Source organism: Podarcis muralis, chromosome W (genome assembly GCF_964188315.1).
Source record: "Podarcis muralis chromosome W, rPodMur119.hap1.1, whole genome shotgun sequence".
Taxonomy (NCBI): domain Eukaryota; kingdom Metazoa; phylum Chordata; class Lepidosauria; order Squamata; family Lacertidae; genus Podarcis; species Podarcis muralis.
The window spans coordinates 23,414,400-23,439,096 of record NC_135674.1 but is presented as its reverse complement, the minus strand read 5'-3'; the positions used below and the strand labels follow the sequence as shown (position 1 = coordinate 23,439,096).

Genomic DNA, 24,697 nt, shown 5'->3' with positions numbered 1-24,697 from the left:
TACTCTTTGCAGGAACAGTAGAACTACATCCTTGACTCGTCTTCATTTCCCTCCCCAACCACTTTCTCTCTTTCTTTCTCATAATCATTGTGGAAATTAACCTTTTTGTAACAGAGGGTTTCTAGATTTGCAACATTTTGATGAAGAACTCTTGGGGGGTTTTTTGTGTGTGAAACACTAGTTGTTAGGATAATCTATACTGAACTTTTTTTCTAAGAATCAGGAACAATTAGTAATGTACTAAACTTTATGGACTTTGCTGGGTAATCTTTTATTTTTCGGTTGTTGTTTTTTTGGGGGGGCTTTTTTGATTTTCCAAATTTATAAGGAAAAAGAGAGAGAGAGAGAGAGAGAGAGAGAGAGAGAGAGAGAGAGAGAGAGAAAGCAAGCAAAACTCTTGGATCTGTATTTTGGGGTGGGAGGAGAGAAGAATAACTGTCATCTAATCTTACCCCAGAGCTGTGAGATTTCAACAAGTGGTTTTTCTTTCTTTCTTTTCTGTTGTAGCAGAAAAAGGCTTGGAAGTCTTAGGTGATATGTAACAAATTTTTAAAATAAAAAATGGGAAATTATAAAAAAACAGTATTTAAAAATTCTTAAATATGTAAATTTATTAAATATTTTACTACTAATTTCTTGTACCCTTGCTTTCTTTTTGATTATAATGCATTTTTTTTAAAAAGAAAAAGAAAAACTGAACTATAGTATGTAATTGTGTGAATTCTTAGCAGGATGGTTACTGTTTACTGTCAAGCTGGTTATCAGCGGGCAAATTTTTGTAGTGACGGCTGTATAATTTCTAGAAATCTAAAGGGATAATATAAAAAATGATGTGTTTAATTTTTTTAGCAATTCTGGTTTGCTTTCCACATTTTCCATTTTCTGGTTGCATCTGTGTATCTAAGACCTCCAAGCTTTGTCTAAAAAAATAAAAAATAAAAACAAAATACCTTTTGTCTATTTCAGAAATAAATACTGTTATTTTTAATATTAAGATGAAACTGCTATTATTAGTACCTTTAACAAAAACTGTGGAACATTAAGTCATATAAAATAGTAGTAACTATTTTTTAATTCCAGGGTTGGTGTGTGTTGCTTCTCCCTCCCCATTTTTATTTGTTTTTAAGTATTTTGTTATCTTAATAGTTGTCAAAAAAATTACCTAGAGAAATAAAATAAAAGTGACATCTAGTATTAACCCCAGGTATGCCAATAAATAATGTTTTGATTTAATAAAGGGGATAATATGATTTCCAGTGTTTACTTGTAGTACTTTCTTGTACAGATAAGTGTATTTTTAAAGGAGAAAAAAATAATAATAAAGAAAGTAAAGCTATTTTTTCTTGACATTTTTGATTGACCTGCAAGACATTTCATTTTGAACTGTGCTAAAGTTATTGATCTAGGTTATTTCCCCCTCCCCCTGATTTCTTTATAATACTTGAAATGTCTAACTATACGGAAACACAATTAGAGAATGTTGAGCATGATGTGTTTTAAACAAACAAAAATTGTTCATTTTATTTGACTGACAGTTGCATTTCACAATCTCTATAATAATAAAAACCAATCCACAAGGCAATTTGTGGGTTAAGTATTAAGACTGTTTGATCACTGCTCCATTTCCTGAAAAGAGTAACCCCCATCTTCCGTTTTAGTTTTCCGGAGGAAGTGGGACATGTTTTGTTTGTGTGTGTGACTTGCTGGTGAGAGTCTTTTATAAGACATCTGAAGGCAGCCCTGTTTAGGGAAGCTTTTAATGTGTGATGTATTATAGTATTTTAATAATTTTTTGGAAGCCGCCCAGAGTGGCTGGGGAAGCCCAGCCAGATGGGCGGGGTATAAATAATAAATGTATATTATTATATTATTATTATTATACAGCTATACTGTAGTGGCTGATAGTTCCCAACCAGTCCTTTTCATCCCTTGTGAACTCTGTTTCAATGTTGCACCAATGTTTTTTCCTTTTCCTCCATGCTCCCCCCCCCCCCGATGTGCTGTGGTGGTTATGGAATGCCCCAGGCCCAGGGCAAAGAAACAGCTCCTCAAAGGAAGCATTTTATAAGCAGAAAACTCTTCTGATGATTTCCTGCTGCTCTTCGCAAGTCAAGCTTGAGGGTGGATGGGGTGGCATTTTCTCTGTCTATGACTCTCACTCTCCTCCATCCCAACTGTTGCTCTTCTAACTTCAAGGCTGCAATCCTGGTCCCACTTATTTGTGAGTAAGCCCCATTGAACATAATAGGCATGTTCCATGAGTTGATTGTGGTTTGGATTACGTTGCAAAATATTGCTGTGTTTCCCCAAATCCTTGGCAGCATAAAATTTCTTCCTGGAGATTAGTTCTTCTTTGACACTCTTGTTAGCATTTCTCTCCTTTGTTCCTGGATGTGTGATTGTTACATCACATGTCTGTGTTTACTTTCTAGGCTTGGAAAGTCTGAGAACGGAAGTCAGTTTTCTCTCTTCCGCTGTACTGTACTTTTGTACTGTTTCTTTTTTTCTCTCAGAGAAGAGAGAGGATGTCATGGTTGCTTTGTCCTGTATATATTGCTTAATAAATCAGTTACAATGCTACACTCACGCTCCACGATCGTTTCTGCTATACTCTGCTGATAGAGTATGCACGTCTTTAGATATGTCTTTAGATATGTGTCGCTGGTGCACACCAGGACTGATTTGTGAACGTCCCGGGCTGCACTTCATCAGGAAGACGCCCGGAGAGGTCTGTCTCATTCCGGGGGCTGCGTGTGCCCCCCAGGCGTGTTCTGACAATGGTTTGTGAGATTTTGACCAGCTTCGGCCCATCTGAAGCTGATACAGCAAAAATTTTGTAATCCACATTTAATAACGAAATAGGGCGGTAGTTCTTAAGTTGAGTCTTTTCAGTCTCTGTCTTCGGTATAAGTGTAATGTAAGCCTCTTTCCACGATTCTGGTGCCCTTTTCCCCTCCAAAATTTCATTGCAGATTTCCTTCATAGGTTGTAATAGCCACTCCTTCAACGCTTTGTAATATCTGGAAGTGAGTCCATCTGGTCCAGGAGATTTGCCCAATTGCATATTTTGAATGGCACCTTCTATTTCTTGTTCAGTTATTTTCTGATTCAGCACTGTTTTACTTTCATGAGAAATTTTTTGTAATCCATGTGTCTTAAGAAATTGGTCTATGTCCGTTTCTTTCTGCGGCCCTTGTGAGTATAATTGTTTAAAATATCTCTGGAAGCAATTTCTAATTTCAATTGGATTATAGATGTTCTTTCCTTCCACTTCTAAATTTGTAACCGTATTTAATTTTTGTCTTTTCCTCATTTGCCAAGCCAGTAGTTTACCACATTTGTCTGCTGATTCGAATGTCTTTTGCCTCATTTGTTTAATTTTCCATTCTATTTCTTGATTCATCAATTCCATATATTGTGTTTGATATAATTTAATTTCTCTCAAGTTCTCTTGGGACTTTGGTTTTGATCTTAGTTTCCTTTCCCCTTCTTTTATCTTCTCCAAAATCTTATCTTTTTTCTCATTTTGGCTTCTCTTTTTTATTGCATTTTGTTGTATCAAAAATCCTCACATCACGGCTTTACTTGCGTCCCAGATTACTCTTTTTTCAACATTGGTGTTCATATTTATTTCAAAATAGTCTCTCAAAGTTTTTTGGGCCTTTTTATAGACTTCTTCTTCTCTAAATAAGGTGTCATTCATCCTCCATCTGAAGGTGCCAGCTGTTATTTGCTTCATCTCCATCCTTACTGCGTTATGGTCGGAGCAAGTTTTTGGGCAGATTTCCACTTTTTTTATCTTTGGTGCCATTCCTCTAGTGACCCAAATTTGGTCAATTCTAGTCCATGTCATTTTGGCTTCAGAAAAGAAAGTTCCCTCTCTTTCAAGAGGATTCTTTGTTCTCCAAATATCAATCAAATCCATATTGTCAGTCATTTCGAAAAAAGTTTTTTGTAGTCTTCCATCCTTGGTGACTACCTGACTTTGTGCTTTGTCCATATTTGTAGATACTACTCCATTCATGTCTCCCATCAAAATTAAGTTGTAATCCAAATAGTCCAACAAAATCTCATGCAACTTCTTGAAGAATTCAGATTTCCCCTCATTCGGTGCATAAATTCCTACGATCAAAAATTTCTCTCCTTGGACTTGAATTTCAATTGCCAAGAATCTTCCTTGTTCATCTTTGAAAATAAATTTCGGTAACAATTTTTCCTTTGCATATATCACCACTCCTCTTTTTTTAACTTTGTCAGATGAAATAAATTCTTGTCCCAATCTTTCATTAACAAGTATTTTCCTGTGTGACCTCATCACATGTGTTTCTTGTAAACAAATCAAGTCCAATTGTTCTTTCTTCAATATATGAAAAACAGTTTTTATCTTTCAGGGCATGTTCAAACCGTTACAATTCCAGCTTAGAAGTTGCAGAGCCATGATGGAACTATTTACTTCCCCCTCCTACTGCTCCAAGTAGTTGTTCTTCCTCTGTCAGTGGTTTCAACCCAAATGATAAGTTTGCTATGTCCAGTATTCCTTTTCCTGATGATCTCGGCTCCTCCCCAAATTCCACCTCCTTCTGAAGATCCTCTTCGTGGTCTCTCAAAAACTTGTCTTTATCACTCACTGTCCTTATTCTTATCTTCCTTCCTTTGTATTTGAAAGATAGGCCTTGGGGGTATTCCCACCTGAAGAATATCTTATTTCTTTTCAGTAGAACGACCAAATCTCTATAGTAGGTTCTTACGTCCAAAATATGCTTCGGGATATCTTTAAAGATCTCCACATAAGAATCTTCAATTTCCAAAGTTTTTTGGTAGTGCAAATTCAGAATTTTGTCTCTTTCTTCTTTTGATCTTAATGTTATCAAACAGTCTCTTGCCTTGTTCTTTCTTTGTCTTGTACCGAGTCTATCGGTCTCGTGATAGTCTTCACCTGGTACCTGTGAAAAACCTCTGGCTACCAATCTGGCTTTGTGTCTGACTATCTTACCATTTTGATCAGTCTTCGCTTTGAAGACCCATTTGCTTCCAAGCAGTTTCATTCCTGGAACTACTGGAACTAGCTCCCATGTTTTGTTCCTCTCTAAGGAATCAAGCTCAGCCTTCGTGGCATTTAGCCATGGCTCAGCATCCTTTGAATCCAAATCCTGGATTTCTTGGAAACTTGAAGGTTCAAATACCTTCTTGGAGCTTTTAACAGCTGCTACTGCTGTCTTAGCAAACTCATCAGCAAATCTCTTTGGAGGTCTGCCTTTTGTGGCTCTCTGAGACCTGCGAATTAGCCTTAAGTCTTCAACACTCTCCTCTTCCTTCTTAGGAGAAAAGGGGCCTATAGTGAACAATGGTTCCTCCAATTCTTGATCAGAGCTTTCAGAGGGTCGCATAGAGGCTTTCACACTCTTGAAATCCTCTGAATCACCCGATTCAGTCTCAGACTCAGAATCAGGACCTTGATCAGTGGGTGTGGGTTGTTGCGGCAGCTGTGGCTGTTGCTGCTGCTGTTGTCTATCCTTAGTCTCACCACTGTCATCAGGATAGCATTGGAAAATTCCCACATTCTCCCCCCACTTGGCATTGTACTCAACACTTCTTGTGAGCCTAATTGTCTTAGAGTCAGTCATCATTATTCTGTAAGAACCTTTCTGATAACCTAGAAAGATACCATGCAATCCACGCTTGCCTAACTTGGAGCTTTGTGGTGTGTGAACCCACATGTCAGAACCAAAAATTCTCATGTGTTTGATGTATGGTTTCTTGCCAAACATCTTTTCATAGGGGGTACAACCAATCGCTGAAGATAACCTGCGATTATAACTGTAAACAAAACAGGCCAAAGATTCGGCCCAATAACTCTCTGGAAGATTGGCATCATGCAGCAATGTTTTCAACCCTTGAAGCAATGTCTGATTTGCGCTCTCACAAAGTCCGTTCTGCCATGGCGAGCGAGGACTAGACAAATCGTGCTGAATTCCTTTCTCAGTCAGAAAAGCTTCAAAGTGCTGAGAAGTGAATCCCCCCCCCCACGATCAGTGAAAAGAGTCTTTATCTTCTTACCATGCACATTTTCCAACCAAGCACAGAATTCCTTGAACCTTGGAAAAGCCTCTGATTTCTGCTCGAGATTGTACACATAAATATACCTGGAAAATGCATCAATGAGAACCATGAAGTACCTGTTTCCACCCAAAGAGGGCGACAGTGGACCAACCAAATCAGCATGAACAACCTGGTATGGTTCTGTAGCTTGCCTACTAGACACCTTACCTTTCGCAGCCATTTTCACTTTGTTTGCTGCGCATGCCTTACACTTCATGTGGTACCTGCAGGGTTTAATAGTCATACCTTCAACCAAGGCAGGCATTTTAGATACTGCCTCAAAATGCAAATGACCAAATTTCCTGTGAAAATCATGAATACACCCTGCATGCAAACTTTTGTTAGAACCTGCAATGCAACAGGTTTCATCCTGCACATCATCATCAAAATACAAAACAAACAAACGATCAACATATTCAGCATGCAATACATAATCGTTTTTCTTTGTGATGGTGCACTTCTTGTTCTTGAAGGAAACGTCAATTTTCCGTTCATTCAGCTGCGCAACACTGAGTAGATTGTGTGCAGCATCTGGAACGTAGAGAACATCTTGTATCGATAAGTCCAAACTGTGAAGAACAACAGTTCCGTAGCCTTGACTGGGGATCGTGTGGTCATCCGCCTGGTGAATCGCACCTTCCTGCGGTGTAAAAGACACGAACGGTCGCTTGTCGTTGCATAAGTGGTGCGTTGCGCCCGAATCCACCACAAAGAAAGATCTAGACATCTTCTGGACCTTTGCAACCTTTGGAGTGAAGCATGAGACCATTGCCTTGTGCTGCGTTGTCCTGGACACTGGACCTTTGCCTTTGCCTTTTCCACGCGATGAGCTTTCGCTGCGCTGCTCTGTCTTGGCCCTGGGAAATCTGCATTCCCTCTTCATATGGCCTAGATGTCCACACAAGTAGCATTTCACTGCCTTCAAAGCTTTGGCGCCATCTGGTAGTTCCACTGCATTCTGGGATGACGTCTGTGAAGACTCCCCCTTACCCATGCAGCTAGCACCTCGCCTGTCCACTTCATTCAGAACAACGGCAGTAACATGGGCTACCGTGAGCTGAGCAGTTGGCTGAACAGCAATCTGAGTGGCAACGGACTCCCAACTTGAACCCAAAGAATGTAGTATCATGAAGGAATACACAGCCTCTGGAAAGGTGAGTCCTCTCTGTTGCAGCTCATGTCTCAGATTCTGCATTTCCATCAGATGAGTACGCACATCTGCACCTTCAGCAAGTGCCATATCATGCAGCTTGGCATAGTAGAACAAAGAAGCACCAGCTTCTGTCCTCAAATGAGCATCTCTCAAAGTGTCCCAAATCTCTCTGGCTGAGGTCTTATCACGCAACAGACAGAGCTCTTCTGGGGAGACTATCAATGTAAGAGTTCCCCTTGCTTTGGAATCCTTAGCTGCCCATTCATCTGTTATTGGAGCTGGGTGTGTGTGTCTGTAATAACATTAAACAGACCTTCTTTTTGCAGAAGAGCCTCTGCGTACAGTACCCACTCCGCATAATTCTTCTTATTGAGCTTAGGAATCCCACAAGCATCAGCCAGTCTTGCATTAGCCATCATTGCTGCTTAATTAATCAAGCTGCGTCTGAGTACAGCTGCTTCCAAAAGCACTTGTAGAAGCACTTTCGGTTTTCAAGCCTCTCAAGCCTTTGAGCCTGTGCCGTGGCAAACGGCTTTAAAAGTTCAAAGTCCAGCCATAAAGCCATTAATTAGGAGTTGGCAGGCTTCCCGGGGCAATGAGCACATACCTCTCATCAATCATCTTGACGCGCAGAGCAGATAACGTCCGATCCGTTCCTCTGCCAGCAGCCATTCTTCAGTCCGATTCAGTTTTCCTGGGCCCGGAACCAAAAATGTGAGATTTTGACCAGCTTCGGCCCATCTGAAGCTGATACAGGCTCGTCTTATCTTGAGCCCAAGCAGAGTAGTCCACACAGCAGAAGGATAAGCAGTATGTGCCACATTCTTAACTTTATTTCCACTCTATGCTGAGAGCATACAAACATGCATCTTGCCTCTGTGAGAGCAGAGAAGCAACCTCATCTCGGAAACAAAGAACACCGAGAGAACAGTGAAAAACAGGAAACCAGTGTACGTCACATCCAGTCTCCCATTCCCGTGGGAATCCAACAGTAACTCTGACTGTGGAATGTAAACAATTGTCTTGTGACAAGCATTTTGCTGCACAGTGAGGGAAATAGAAACCAACATGGTTATGGGTGCCAGAGTGGAGCTGCGACATCGGTACCAAAGCCCAGAGTGGAGCAGCGTATCGGTTCCGAATCTGGAGTGTGCTGCAGAGTGTCCTGAGTCCTGTCTCAGTGATTTAATGAGGTATGTAACCTCTCAGTTCAGCGAGTGGAGCTTGGTAAGCCGCTTGCAAGATTCATGACTGTTTGCTGTGGAATTTCCCAGGCTGAAGTAAAAGAGCCAGAGAGGGATCTATTACAAGGATTGGGAATTTCCTCATGTCCTCTTTTAACGAAGGATAATTATGCTACCTGGAATCTCAAGGTTGAGGCTTTGCTGCTGAAACAGGGTGTTTGGCACACGGTTGACCTTTGGGACACAGGTGTCTGCCAGCCCAGCCCTCCCAAAGGTGGAGGAAGGCAGATCAACAGGCTAGAGCTACGCTCAAACTGGCTGTACCTGATCAGCAGCTGATCCATCTTCAGGTGAAGAGGTCAGCTCAAGATGTGTTGATTGCTCTTTGAGAGGCACATCTGAGAGTAGCTGCGGGATCAGCGTTGCTTCATTTCCAGAGGCTGTCCAATATGGCGTTACAGCCTGGGGGAGAGCTCCAAAGGCATCTGACGCAGATGAAATACCTAAGGGAGCAGCTGGTGCAGAGGGAAGTCGCACTTCCAGAGTCTTTATTTTGCTTTATGATCTTGAATTCCCTGGACGACAGTTACTCAGCTGTCACATCTCAGCTGGCTGTTCTGCCAACTGCTGGTTTATCTGTTTCATGTGTTTGCTCTGTCCTGCTCAATGAGTCTGACTGCAGGAAGGCTATTGCTAATGATCAGAGGGAGGCTGTTGCTTCTAAAGCACTCCAGTCCTTATCTCTCCACAGATTACGCAGCCACGCTTTAGCGTCTCCATGCAAATGAGAGAAGATAAACCCCACCTTCTCTTGCTCATCTCTAAAGTCTTTATCCAGCAGTTGCAGCGCAAACAGCACGTCTGCTCGGAAGTTGGGGTACTGCTGTAAATTCCCATCGAAATGAGATACAAGGCTGCCTCCTCTCTTCCCCAGCCCAATCCCCTCTGATTTGGGTCCCGGTTGCCCCTGCTTAGTAAGCACTTCCAACCTGGCTTGGAGATCCCTGCAGGCGGCAGCCGCTTCGTCTTCCCTCTTCCTGGATGCGATTACCTCCGCGTTGAGTTGTGTCACTGCATTTTGCAGAGCTGCTATCTGCTGTTCTGTAGTCATCTTGCCTGACTTTTGTGAGCTCGCGAAGCACCAATCTTCGCCCCTCGCTGCGTAACCTCACGCTGCGAGGTTTTTGGTGCAAAAGGAGATGGAGCTTACTGTCAGAGCTGGCTCCAGGTCCCAGCTCACAGAGGACCAACGCTAGCCGGCAGTAATGTACAAAAGTCTTTATTGAAGTACAGTTTCCATTTCCAAACCGGAGCGCCCCAGCTCTACGTCTTAGAGGCTAGACCGGCGAAGCTCCATCTGAGTCTCCGCCCCCTGTACACCAGTTTAAGACTCTAACCTTACTCCACCTCTTCCGTCTCTCCTTTCTCCTCTGGGTCCTTCTACCCCCCCGGGGTCCCTTCCGTCCTGGACTCTTCTGACGCTGACGCTGACCCCCCTGAGTCTCCTCCCTCCTTTCGGCGGGCTTTAGGACCTGGCTCCCTATCCGGGCTGCCCACTGCGCCGCCCTCTTGTACATTTGAACTTGGCGCGCGCGCCCAGTCTCCGACCTTCCTTTTGACCGTTTCCTCGCTCTCCGATGGAGGTGTGGCCAATCCTGACTCATGTCCTCCCGCTGGCGGTGCGCCGCCTGATCCCGATGCCTGGGACTCCTCCCCCCTACTGCGCTCTGGTGGAGAAGCTGGTCCTGATTTCCAACTGCTGCTCTCTGAGTCCCCTCTTGCCCCTTCTTCCTGGGGTGTCCCCCTAGGCACCCCCCTTGCTCTGACCATGGGAGCCCCTTTCTGTGAATCCTCCGAGTCGCTGGAGAGACTCAGAGACCTCGGACGGCTGTCATCGCTAACATTTCCTTCAGATTCCTCCCCCTCGGTCTCTATTTCCTCCCTCTCCTGTGCCTCTGCTCCTGAGCCCCTGACAACGGCCCAGAAGAAAGGAGCGGAACCACCGTATAACAGTGCCCCCAGTTCCCCGCCCCTCTAGACGGTCCAGAAGGATGTTATGGTCGATGGTGTCAAAGGCCGCTGAGAGATCCAGCAGAACTAGGAAACAGCTCTCACCTTTGTCCCTAGCCCGCCGGAGATCATCAACCAGTGCAACCAAGGCAGTTTCAGTCCCATGGTGAGGCCTGGATTCTGATTGGAAGGGATCCAAATGGTCCGCATCCTCCAGGCGTGCTTGGAGTTGTTCAGCAACCACCCGCTCAATCACCTTGCCCAAGAATGGTAGATTTGAAACTGGGCGATAGTTGGCCATATTGACCGGGTCTAAAGATGTTTTTTTAAGAAGTGGTTTAATGACCGCCTCTTTCAGCGGGTCTGGGAAGGCTCCCTCACAGAGGGAAGCATTCACCACCCCGCAGAGCCCATCGCCCAGCCCTTCCCGGCTCGCTTTTATTAGCCAGGATGGGCAAGGATCAAGGAGACAGGTGGTCGGTTAGAATTTTTGGTTCTGATATGTGGGTTTAGACACCACAGAGCAACAAGCTCAGCAAACATGGTTTGCATGGTATTTTCCCAGGGTACGAAAAGGGTTGTATAGAGTACTAATATCTGATACCAAGGTGGTAAGACTAACCAATCTAAACAGTCAACTGAGCACATGTAAGGTAAGGTGAGCTCGTAAATAAACTGGTCCTTAGTTGTTAAGGGCTTTATATACTAATAGTAACACCTTGAACCTGTCCCGATAGCAAAATGGCAACCAGTGCAGATCTCTGAGCACGGGTGTTATATGCTGACAAGGCCTTGCTCCTGTCAATCGGGCTGCAGCATTTTGCACTAACTGCAGCGTCTGGATCAAGCACAAGGGAAGCCCCACATAGAGCACATTGCAGCAATCCAGTCTTGAAGTAGCCAATGCATGAACTACTGTGGCCTTTCCCTGTCCATGAATGGTCATAGCTGTCAAATTAGTCACAGCTGGTACTGTCAGAGGCAGTAAACCCAATACAATATTGTGTGATATTGTGTCTGTACTGTGGAGGAGGGAGCCATTTTGCTTGCAGTTGTCCGGCCAAAAGCTCTTCCAGCACTCTCTGTGTTGCCATGGAGAGGAGAAGGCCAGACCAGGAGGATCAGCAGCAGGAAAACTCCAAATTCTATCTCTGGTAAAGGTCAAGCTCTTCTTCACAGGGCTGGGAAGAAGACAGAACACGGCCTCATCCTTCGATACCTCTTCCTCCCCCACTGGCCTTACTCTGAGAGCAGTGCTACAATTCCCTGATGGGCGAAAAGTGCAGCTGTGTGCTCCTTTGGACTGGTGCTTCCAACAATTTTCTGGACTGTGACTTTGCCCGGCAGCAAGGGGTGGGAACACAGGAGCTGGAGTCCCTGTTATCGGTCACAATATCTGTCTGTCCCACTGCTTTCAGGTTCTATCTCCAACACTACTGTGGCATTGCCCCTTGAGCTGCCGGGACACCAAGAGCAGGCTGTATTTCACCTAGCCAAGCTAGCCACGTTTCCCCTGGTGTTGGGGATGTCTTGGTTGACATGCCATGATCCTTATGAGGCCTCTCCCTCCGGTAACAGGACTCTCATGAAGCATTCAGCAACAATCCTGTATCTCAGCTACTCATATCTGCTCATATGAGCATGCGAACAGCAGAGTAAACAAAAGTTAGGTTGTGGAAGTATGTAGCATTGCTAATTTTATTGCTGTACATCAAATCAAATCATAATAAAGAAAATAACAACAGTGTGAAGAGCAGCTCACACAAACATCCTGTCTGTCCGGGAAACAGAAAAAAATGTGGCAAAACCACCTGGAAGAATTTTACCTTTATGATTTCTATATAACCATATATCCATATATAACCATATATCCTAATGATGATTTTTATGTATCCATGTATCCTAATGTTGTTTAAATCACTAAGGCTTCAGCAGAGCTAAAAGTGCTTGAATCTCAAGAATCCAGAGTTTCCCTTTGCCCTATTTCTTTCTGTCCTGCTATTGTGCTTGAAGGAAACAATAAATCTGATGTATTGGCATTTTTTCTATAGGGAACCTTCCCCAGACTGCTTCTCATGCTCACGAGATGGGGCTGAGATGGGGAACAGGAAAAAGCAGTCTGCCACAATGCAATGTTCTAGCCGATAGCAGATGGTGGGGGTTATTCAGGTTTCAATGGTCAAATAGGTTTCTTTTCCTCCTTATTGCTGAAAATTAGGGTAACGGGCATAAGGATGCACAATATGAGAAAAGCAGAAGTATTCTTTACATAGGCATAGGAAGAGCTTGTGCCCTGCTCATTGGTTTGATTTTGCCGCAATATATGAATATGTAATGCCCAAATGCTGTTTGTAATCAGGTATATAAACCCAATGCCCAGGGGGCTTCGGCACTCAGGCTCTGGAAAGTATTCCACTGGGTCTTTATTGCTCAGCAATAAACTTTGCCTTCTTTTTCTCTACTGCTGCGTCTATTGATTCTTGGACACATTTTGAGTGGGCAACAGGTATTCCTTATATGCTTGCAGCAAAAGCGCAGAAATACAAAAGCACAGAGAACAGAAATGCTGTGTCTGAGTTTCCGTTCTCACACTTCCAGAGGAATGGAATGTAAACAGTGTGGATCATGAGATCCAACAGCAATGGGAGAATGAATAATACTTACAATCCTGTCATTGTGTGGGGGCAGCGCTCCCTAGTGTTTGGTTCGGCATATTGCCAGTGCCACTGCCTAGGAGATCTCACCCGAGACCATTGCTGCAGTGGAAGCAGCTTTGGTGGGGCCTCTCACTGGTGAGTAGAGCCAGCTGCCCCCCAAATACTGCTCCTTCAGGGATGTCTTCCATGAGAAGGAAGCAGACCGGTTGCCACATCATCGACCCATATGGTTGCAAGATTGACCTCCTACCAGGGGCACAGCTCCCCAGGAGCCCCCTCTACCCAATGTCAGAAACAGAACTGACCACCTTGAGGGATTTTCTGGACAATAATCTGGGAAGAGGTTTCATCCGTCCTTCTAAGGAGCCTGGTGGCACCCCTGTCCTGTTTGTAAAGAAAAAAAAAACCCTGACAGAACTTCGTCTATGCATGGATTTTTGAAAACTAAATACAGTGGAACCTTGGGTTGCGAACATGATCTGTGGGGGAGGCACGTTCGCAACCCGCAGCGTTCGCAACCCGCAGGTCACAATTTGGTGCTTCTGTGCATGTGCGAGCGCCAAAACCCTGAAGTAACCCGTTCTGGTACTTCCAGGTTTGGCGCGGTGCGCAACCCGAAAATGCGTAACCTGAAGCGTCTGTAACCCAAGGTACCACTGTAAAATCATTGCTCCGACCCACTACTCATTGCCTCTCATTGGAGAGTTATTGGAGAGGTTGAGGTCTGCAAAGTGATACACAAAATTAGACCTGAGAGGGGCCTATAACCTCATTCGCATACAGGGGGGGGTGAGTGGAAGACTACGTTCCGCACCCACTATGGCAGCTTTGAGCACCTAGTCATGCCCTTCAGAATGCTGACAGGGACAGCAACATTCCAAGCCTTCATCAACCACGTGCTGGGGGACTTTGTGGATCAGTACGTGGTAGTTTATTTAGATGACATCCTGGTGTACTTTGAGAACCAAGCTCAACATGTACAGCATGTCTAGGCAGTACTGCAAAGGCTGCAGGAGCATCAGCTGTATGTCAAGTTGGAGAAATGCCAGTTTCATGCCACCACCATGGATTTCCTGGGGTATTGTCTCAACCCCTAGGGGGTAAAGATGAACCCAGCCAAGATGCAGAGCATGAGCACTTGGCAGACCCCAAGGACAAAAAAGGATTTGCAGAGATTCCCGGGATTCACCAACTACTACCAGACGTTATTGCCCGGCTATTTGAGACTCACCACTCCCCTCTAGGACTGTTTGAGAGGCAAGCAGCCATTATGGTGGGCTGCAGAGACGCAATAGGCATTTGAGCGCCTAAGACAGTTCTCCTCGGCTGTGTATCTTGCGCATGCAGACCCCCTTCAGCCATTCCTGGTGGAGACTGAGGCCTCCAACAGGGCCATTGGCGCTGTGTTGCTTGCACCCTCCACTTGAGGAAGTTGAATCCCTTGGAGTGGAATTATACTATCTGGGAAAAGGAACTGCTGGCCATCAAGGAAGCCTTTAAAGCAGGCATGGGCAAACTCGGCCCTCCAGATGTTTTGGGACTGTTTAGTCATTTAGTCGTGTCCGACTCTTCGTGACCCCATGGACCAGAGCACGCCAGTTGTTTTGGGACTACAACTCCCATTATCCCTAGCCAACAGGACCAGTGGTCAGGGATTGTGGGAATTGTAGTCCAAAACATCTGGAGGGCCGAATTTGCCCATGCCTGCTTTACAGGCTGGAGACATTTCCTGGAAGGTGGCCAGCACCAGGTGAAGGTACGCACCGACCATCGGAACCTCGAGTACTGGCAGACAGCACACCATCTCAATCAGAGGCTGATCCATTGGGATCAATTCTTCGCAAGGCTCGGTTTCAGAGTCGTATATGTACCAAGCAAGCAGAATGAGGGAGCGGATGTTCTATCCTGGAAGCCCAAGTTGGGGGGGGGGTGGCCCTACTCTAGAGCCGCGAAACATTGAGCCTGGGACAGCTACAGCTAGCAGCAGAGTCAGCCATGGTGGTCTCTGATTTCCAACAACAGATGGTGGCTGCCACCTTCACCAAAGACAAGCTGGCAGCGCTGAGGAAAGGCAGCACAGAGGTGGAACTGTTTTCTAAGAAAAATGGCCTGCTTTACCATGGAGAGGTGCTCTACGTAACCACCAGAGAAATCCAAGTGAAAGTTCTGCATCAGTGCCATGACAGCCTGATGATGGGCCGCTTCAGACAGCTCAAGATTTTGTATTATTTGACGTAGGAGTTTTGATAGCCTTGAGTATGCGAGGACATCAAAGAGTATGTCCTTCTCCTGTAGGGAGGGAAATATGATCCTTTTTGGGTTGTCACTGCCCATCTCACCACTGGGAGAGAGAGAGAGAGAGGAGAGAGAGAGAGAGAGAGAATGTATACTTAGGGCAGGGATAACCCCTTTATCTATAGTTCCAACTTCCTGCCAGCCACTGGTAGGATGTCCTGTTGGCTTCTCTAGGTATGGCAAAAGAGAAGAGGCAGGAAGGCCATCTTGGAAGGGATTAATCCTTTGTTTACTCCTTGATCCTCCTTCTGCTCCCTTCTGCTACTTACAGCCTGGGAGGCTTTCTGGGTGTTCAGGGGAGGGGGGGAAGAGACTTGGGAAGGGCTTAAACAGGCAAAAAGGACTTTGCTCAGGAGGAGAGTTGCTTTTGGAGATGGATCTTTCTGCAGACTCATCAGAGGAGTCACTGGGCACCTGTGCAAGGGGCCATGTGATTGTTAGTTTCTGTTTCTCACTGTGCAGCTGCTTGGAGTCACAGGACTGTGTTTACATTCCAGACACAGTCCAGGCTGTTGGCAGTCTCACGGGAAAGGGAGACGGGATGTGACATTAGTGGTTTCCTGTTTCCTTTGTTCCTTTGTTTCAGTTGCTCTCTGCTTTCATAGAGAGAGGATGTCTTTTCTGTTCTGCGTAGTTTAGAAATAAAACTCTTTAAAAAGTAGCCATAAATCTCATCACTTCCACATGCTGTTTTGATGCTCTGCTGGGAGGACGTGCCTGAGGCCTTATCAAAGGTTCAGGTCGTCAATTAACCGTCGGGAGGCGATTCTGAAGGCTCGGGAAGAAAATGAGCTTTATCAGCTTGGCCGAGCAGAGATCCTGATATTTTTGGTTATGGGCCCAGACGAACGGCAGAAGAATGGAACGCAGCTTATCTTCTCTGCGTGTCAAGAAGATTGATGAGAGGTATGTGCTCGAGCCCCGGGAAGCCTGCCAGTCCCTAATTGATGGCATTAAGGGGTGGACTTTGGACTTCAAGCCAAAGCTCTGATCGGCTGCGGCAGAAGGCCTCAGGAAGTGTGCTTTTGGAATGCAACTGTTAAATAGACGCAGCTTGCTTTAAAAGACACTGAGATGGCCAGTCCAAGAGTAACAGAGGCTCTTGAGAACGTGTTTGGTTTTCCAAAGCTCGGAAAAGGGAATTATCAAAACTGGGTGCAGTATGCAGAGGCTCTGCTATGAAAAGAGTGTCTGTTTAATGTGATATCAGACGCCCCCCCCCCCAGCTCCAATGACTGATGAATGGAAGGCTAAGGATTCCAAAGCAAGGGGAACTCTGACGCTTATTGTGTCCCCTGAAGAGCTATGTCTTTTGCATGACAAGGCCTCAGAGAAAGAAATGTGGGACAGTTTGCAAGAGTCACATTTGAGAACAGAAGCAGGAGCTTCTTTGATCTTTTATGCCAAGCTGCATGATATGGCACTTGTTGAAGGAGCAGACGTACGTGCTCACCTCATGGAAATGCAGAATCTCGGGCATGAGTTGCAACAGCGTGGAATCACCTTTCCGGAGGCTGTGTATTCCTTCATGATTCTACATTCTTTGGGTTCAAGTTGGGAAGTGATTGCCAGCCAGCTTGCTCTTTTGCCTACTGCTCAGCTAACGGTAGCGCATGTTACTGCTGTGGTGTTGAATGAAGCGGATCGGCGCAGTGCTAGCTGCATCACTAAGGGGGAGTCCTCACAGACGTCATCCCAGTATGCAGTGGAACCACTAGATGGTGCCAAAGCTTTGAAGGCAGTGAAATGCTACTTGTGTGGACGTCTAGGCCATGTGAAGGGGGAGTGCAAACATACCAAGGCCAAGGCAACAGAGCAGCGCAGTGAAAGCTCAACACGTGGAAAAGGCAAAGGCAAAGGTCAAAAGTCCATGACAACACAACACAAGGCTATGGTCTCACGCTTCACTCCAAAGGTCCAGAAGACGTCTAGATCTTTCTTCGTCATCGACTCGGGAGCGACCAGACACATTTGTCGGGACAAACATCTGTTAGTGTCTTTTACTCCGCAGGAAGGTGTGATTCACCAAGCGGATGACCAAACGATCTCCAGTCAAGGCAATGGAACAGTTGTTCTTCACAGCTTGGCTGCATCGATAGGCAACGTTTTTTGTTCCAGATTCTGCACACAACCTACTGAGTGTCTCGCAGCTGAATGAACAGGACATAGACGTTTCCTTCAAGAAGAGGAAGTGCACCATCACCAAGAAAGATGACTTTGTATTGCATTATGATGATTCTGTTGATGTTGTGCAGGATGAAACTTCTTGTGTTGCAGATACTAACAATGTTTTGCATGCAGGATGTATTCATGATTATCACAGGAAGTTTGGTCATTTAAACCTCAAGGCAGTTTCCGAAAGGCCTGCCTTAGTTGAAGGTATGACTATTAAACCCTGCAGGTACCACATGAAGTGTAAGGCATGCGCAGCAAACAAGGACAAAATGGCTGCAAAAGGTAAGGTGTCTAGTAGACAAGCTACAGAACCATACCAGGTAGTGCATGCTGATCTCGTTGGTCCACTAACACCCTCTTTGGGTGGAGCCAGGTACTTCATGGTCCTCATTGATTCATTTTCCAGGTATATTCATGTGTTCAATCTGCAGCAGAAATCAGAAGCGTTTCCTAGGTTCAAGGAATTCTGTGCTTGGTTGAAAAATGTGCATGATAAACAGATGAAATGTTTGTTTACAGATTGAGGGGGAGAATTCACTTCTCAGCAGTTTGAAGCTTTTCTGACTGAGAAAGGAATTCAACATGATTTGTCAAGTCCACGGTCTCCTTAGATGAATGGACTTTGTGAAAGGGCAAGCCAAACATTGCTTCAAGGCTTGAAAACCTTGCTGCATGATGCCAATCTTCCAGAGAGTTATTGGGCAGAATCGGTCAGCTGTTTTGTTTACACTTATAATCGCAGATGATTATGAAAATATGAAAATATGTTTGGCAAGAAACCATACATCACGCACATGAGAATTTTTGGTTCTGACATGTGGGTTCACACACCACAAAGCTCCAAGTTAGGCAAACGTGGTTTGCATGGTATCTTTCTAGGATATCAGAAAGGTTCTTACAGAGTAATGATGACTGACTCTGAGACAATTAGACTCACTAGAAGTGTTGAGTACAATGCCAAGTGGGGGGAGAATGTGGGAATTTTCCAATGTTATCCTGATGACAGTGAGGAGTCTGAGGATAAACAGCAGCAAAACCCCACACCCACTGATGAAGGTTCTGATTCTGAATCTGAAACTGAATCAGATGGTTCAGAGGATTTCAAGAGTGCTAAGGCCTCTATGCGACTCTCTGAAGGTTCTGATCAAGAATTGGAAGAACCACTGCTGATGGACTACATGGAGTTGGCGGAAATGACTGGCAAAATCTGAGACCAGGGAGAAGAGTCGGTGGAAGAAGATTGGAAAAAATTTAAAGTATATTTACAGAAATATTGTAAAATAAATGAATGTTAGAAGGATGCTGGAAATAAGTTATATGGCTTTAGCAGAAATGTTATAAAGAATTAAGTAAAAATAGATTGTAAACGGGTCAAAGTGTAAAATTTAAGGTTAAATTGCGTCAGATAAATTATGGAACAAAATTTGAGAAAGAGGGAAAGGACTTGCTGAAACAATTAATTGAATTAGAATGCAAAAAAGGGAGGTGTGAGGAAGTCAAGGAAACAAGTAAATGAAAGATAAAGATATGAAAATACTGGATGGGGTTTTTAAAAAATGTTTTTTGTTTTTAAATGTTTTTGTTTTTTCTTTTGTATTGTTTTGCTGTGTTGTTTTTTATTGTATTTTCTTTTATTTTTGAAGTATTGTAACTTTTTATTGTTTGTTTTTCTTTTTTTCTGTAATTGTTAAACTTTAATAAATATCATTTAAAAATAAAAAAGAGAATTGGAGGAACCACTGTTTACTATAGGCCACTTTTCTCCTAAGAAAAAAGAGGAGAGTGTTGAAGACTTACGTCTAATTTGCAGGTCTGAAAGAGCCACGAAAGTTAGACCTCCAAAGAGCTTTGCTGATGAATTTGCTAAAGCAGCAAAAGCTGTAACTGCTGTTAATAGCTCCAAGAAGGTATTTGAACCTTCAAGGTTCCAAGAGATCCATGCTTTGGATTCGAAGGATGCTGAGCCATGGTTAACCGCCATGAAGGCTGAGCTTGATTCCTGAGAGAGGAACAAAACATGGGAGCTAGTTCCAACAGTTCCAGGGATGAAACTGCTTGACAGCAAATGGGTATTCAAAGCAAAGACAGATCAGAATGGCAAGATAGACACAAAGCCAGAATGGTAACCAGAGGTTTTTCACAGGTACCAGGAGAAGACTATCACGAGACCTACTCACCTACCATGAGATATGAGAGCATTAGGCTTATGCTCAAAATGGCTGCAGAAGAGAATCTACACGTTTCTCATCACGATGTGAATACAGCATTTTTGTACGGAACCTTAGGTGAATCACTTTATATGCTTCCACCTGATGGCGTAAAGGTAAAACAGGGATTTGTTTGTTCTCTGAAGAAGTCCCTATATGGTCTCAAGCAAAGTGCACGGTGCTGGCACTCTAAACTCACTGAAGTGTTATTTTCTCTGGGTTTTCAGCAAGGTAATGCTGATCCATGTGTATTTGTCAAAGAGGAAGGGCAAAATAAGCTGTATTGCTTGTTTTATGTTGATGATATTTTTTCTTTTGGAAGGATGTCAAAATGTACAACAGTGCCCTAGCTCAACTGAAAGAGCACTTTGACATGAAAGATCTTGGTGAGGTAACCAACTACCTATCTCTGGAAACAGAGAGAGTTACCAAGATGGTAATATTATTGTACACCAGTCACAGAAAATTGCTGATGTGTTAAGCAAACGAAACCTGATGGATGCTAACCCTATAGACACACCGATGACAACAGGTTAGCACGAACTTGCTAAGCAGTTAGCACGAACTTGCTAAGCAGACAAGTCAACAATCCTAGTGTTAAGGATTGGAAAGCTCTGAAACACATAGCAAACTATTTGAAAGGCACTATGCACTACAGACTGAGATTTAACAATCAGAAGTCTGGTGGTCTTGAGATATTTGCAGATGCGAGTTTTGGAAGTGACACTACAGACAGGAAAAGCATGTCTGGAGTTTGCTACATGTACAACCAGGGTCTTTTTGATTGGTCGTGCAAGAATCAAACAACAGTAAGCTTAATTTCTTGTGAAGCTGAACTGAATGCACTGTCTTATTCACTTGTGGATTGTGAATGGTTGTTACAATTGTGTAAAGAAATGAGAATTCCTGTCAAATATCCAGGTTTATCAGGACAACAAAGCATGTTTGGCTTTGCTGACTTCTGAAGGTTGTAAGCAAAGCACAAAGCACTTGCAGTTGAAGCTGCAACATGCTAGAGAAAGTGTTCAGAGAGGACTCGTAACTGTGTCCTACATGCCAGGTAATGAAATTCCTGGTGATTTATTGTCCAAGGTTGTTCCGAAGGATCAACGCTGTACCTGTGTACAGAAATTGGGTTTGTACTGAGATTGTACTGACACACTGCCCAGTGGTGTTCACAGAAAAGGGGAGGACTCCAGTAGCAGTAAGTCCCTCAGCCATGCAGGTATGGGGAACCTGAAAAGCCTCCTTCAGCACTCCCAGAGGTTCTGGTAAGCCGGGAAAAGGTGGTAGGGGACTGCTCATGCCTACCCACCCCTTGCAGGATGCCCCCTTTTGCTTTTGAAAGGCTGGTCTGTCCGGGACATGCTCTGGGCCTCCCTGCAGCCCCTTAGCCTCCCTCAGCCTGCCACAGGCCCATCAGGGCCCCTTCACCAGGGTCAGCAGTGGGGGAAGGGCCTCAGGAAAGCAGCCATGGCTTCAGCAGGGCTGGAAACCATCTGGCCAGATGCACAGGAGGAGGAGGAAGAGGGCTGATCCCTCTCCTTTCCCCTCAGACTCCTCATTCATCATCAGCCCCTCAGCGGGGCAGGGGCAGGGGGTGCAGGGTGCTGAGCAGGGGGGAAAGAGCTCAGCAGAAGACAGTGGCGTAGCGTGGGGGGTGCAGGGGGGGCCGGCCGCACCGGGCGCAACATCTGGGGGGGGGGGCGCTCGCACTTGCAGCTCTCTGCCCCTACCTGGCTCACTCTCAGTTAGGGGGCGCAAATTACTTGCCTTGCCCCGGGTGCTGACAACCCATGCTACGCCACTGGCAGAAGAGCCTCCAGGGGAGATGTGACCCCCCCACTATGATTGCCAGAGATGGGCATGATTACCCCAGGAATCCTGAGGACAAGAGAGCAGAGGTTTGTTGAGCAGATAACATGATACTTCAGAATTCGCCATTAGGCAGCAGCCTCCTTTATGATCAGGGCAGCCACATCTGGTCCAGGCCCATATGTTTGAGGCCCCACCAGAGCCCATGCATATCCACCAGAGAATAGCAAGCTGGCTAAGGTTTCCGCCTACGTGGCTGAGGCTAATCAGATGCCTTGCAATTCTCAGCAAGAGCCAGATCAGGGGATGTGGCAGTGCTCAGGCAGCTCTGACCTAAGCAATTACCTACCAATGCCAAAGCCAGCATGTCTAGCAATCCCTTCAAGGGAGAAAGCTGCTTGGGAAGGGGCTGGAAGATGTCCTAATAGAAACCAGAGACAAAAGAAGGTGCTTCCTCACAGGACAGAGAGAAAGGCTCAGAAGGAAAATTACTATTCAGTTGGTCCCGACAAGGGTTTTGTTAATAGCAGAGAGACCAGGCCACCCTCACAAGCCCTCCTGTGGGGGTGGCATGGTTTCCCAAAACAGAAACCCACGTAGCCAGTTACTGTCCTTGAGCAGCCTCAGGGCAGTAACTACAGGGGAAGCAAAAGGCAGCCCCAGCAACAACAGGCCTGATTCAGACCAGTCCCGGTGCAGGGGGAAGGCTGCAGCAATTCCTCAGCTGCTAGGAAACCTCGACCACAGATTAGTGGATGCTCAGCATCATCTGGGAAGGTTTTACAGAAGAAAGTTTGACCATTTCCTCCACATGCTCCAAAAATAAGAAAAAGGAAATCAGATGCCTTTCCTGATGCTTCAGACAGTTCAGCACTTAGTGGAGATCAGGGCAATAAACCTGTACCAGAACCGCAGCAGGGATCTGGCTGCTACTTTATCTTTTTACAATTCCAAACAAGTCAGGAAAGCAGAGGACCCTCCGGGTTCTCAAGACCCAAAAGAGATTCAGGAGAAACATGCTGAAGACCAACCTAGAGGGTCTCAGGCTGGGGGACTTCATTACCTCCCTGGGGATCAAGCTGGGGAGTATTGCTCTGAGGAGGAATGGTGGGAGCCCCCCTCTCCCTCTGCTCAAGGCCAGGATCCTGAAGCTTCACAGGAGCAGGAGGATAGTATCAACCTGAAGCAATGGTTTGCGGAAAGACACAGTTTGGAGACTTATAGCTGGGCCAAACTGGAAGGGGAACAACAAGGGGAAGAGGAACGGGAAGAGAGAGCAGGCTGACTCTCTCTCACTAGGAAGTGTGCAGCCTATCATTCCTAGAACCAGACGATTGGATAGGGTAGCCTCTAAGAAGGCTCAGTGGTGGAGGGATCACGTGGCTAGGAGACGGGAGGACGGAAGTAGCTAGAGGGAAGTGGGAAGAACTCAATTAGGAGCATTTGCACGGTGAGAACGGATGCTGGATTTTGTGCTGTGCTTAATAAACCTTTCTGTTGCTGTAAAAAGGCTGCTTTCGCTTTGTGCTGTTATCTACAGAGACGGGGAAAGGTAAGCCTTGCCTCGCAGCCTTACAACAAAGTGTTGGAAAAACGCCCAGGAAGGCCGCCACCTTCCCAAGACAGCGAGGCGTCTCTCCGGTGGTCACCCTCTGGCTGTAAACCCTCCTCAGTCCAGAGAGACCGTTAATAAGCGACCCCTCCCTCCTGAGAGGAGCACACTCGTCTTCTGGCATCTCATTGCAGAAGAAAGAGACCATCAGTAGCTATAAACTACTTTATTCATTGTCTATACACAGAGACTCCATGAGCGTGTCTGCTCTCTCTGAGCAGCAGTACAGAAGAGCACGCTTCACACAGAAGCAAAAGTAACTTTCTCTCAGTACTGAGACTGTGCTGAGACTTCCTGTCTCACGCTCTCAGACACTCACATGACATAAACAACCATTGTGCTGCTCTCTGAGCAGCTGGAGAGATAAAAATACAAACACAAAGCAGTCCACCCAGACATGGCAGAATTCTGCCCTTTGCATCAGGGATTGGCTGCAAGCCCGACAACGTTCTAAAAGTGGCCCATCTAAGGAAGAGAACCAGTCCTTACTTCCTGTATCTGGACATTACCTTGACTCAGTCAGACTCACTCATACAGGCTGAGAGTGATGTAATAATAATAATAATTTATTATACCCCGCACATCTGGCTGGGTTTCCCCAGCCACTCTGGGCGGCTTCCAACAGAACACTAAAATACAATAACTTATTAAACATTAAAAGCTTCCGTAACCAGGGCTGCCTTCAGATGTCTTCTAAAAGTTTGGTAGTTATTTTTCTCTTTGACATCTGGTGGGAGGGCGTTCCACAGGGCGGGTGCCACTACCGAGAAGACCCTCTGCCTGGTTCCCTGTAATTTGGCTTCTCGTAGCGAGGGAACCATCAGAAGGCACTCGGCTCTGGACCTCAGTGTCCGGGCAGAACGATGGAGGTGGAGACGCTCCTTCAGGTATACTGGACCGAGGCCATTTAGGGCTTTAAAGGTCAGCACCAACACTTTGAATTGTGCTTGGAAACGTACTGGGAGCCAATGTAGGTCTTTCAAGACCGGTGTTATATGGTCTCGGCGGCCGCTCCCAGTCACTAGTCTAGCTGCCGCATTCTGGTTTAGTTGTAGTTTCCGGGTCACCTTCAAAGGTAGCCCCACGTAGAGCGCATTGCAGTAGTCCAAGCGAGAGATAATAATAATAATAATAATAATAATAATAACAATAATAATAATAATAATAATTTATTTGTACCCCGCCCATCTGTCTGGGTTTCCCCAGCCACTCTGGGCGGCTTCCATAGAAACCAAAAATACACTAAAATATCACAGATTAAAAACTTCCCTGAACAGGGCTGCCTTAAGATGTCTTCTGAATGTCAGGTAGTTATTTATCGCTTTGACATCTGATGGAAGGGCGTTCCACAGGGCGGGCGCCACTACCGAGAAGGCCCTCTGTCTGGTTCCCTGTAGCTTTGCTTCTTGCAATGAGGGAACCGCCAGAAGGCCCTCGGCGCTGGACCTCAGCGTCCGGGCAGAACGATGGGGGTGGAGACGCTCCTTCAG

General features: G+C 45.4%; 1 protein-coding gene across 17 annotated transcripts in view; it reads left to right on the top strand.

Annotated features, from left to right (window-relative positions):
* Positions 1–24,697, top strand: part of LOC144326360 (far upstream element-binding protein 3-like) — a 359,673-nt gene that overhangs the window by 322,585 nt on the left and 12,391 nt on the right. For 4 of the 17 annotated variants that reach the window (XM_077922915.1, XM_077922913.1, XM_077922905.1 and 1 more), the window contains one exon: positions 13–1,601. The exons of the other annotated variants lie outside the window; for them this stretch is intronic. In XM_077922915.1, the coding sequence (XP_077779041.1) occupies positions 13–35 (23 nt within the window). In that variant the 3' untranslated portion in view covers positions 36–1,601. Of the gene's footprint in view, positions 1–12; positions 1,602–24,697 lie in introns of those variants that run through there. 17 annotated transcript variants of the gene reach the window in all.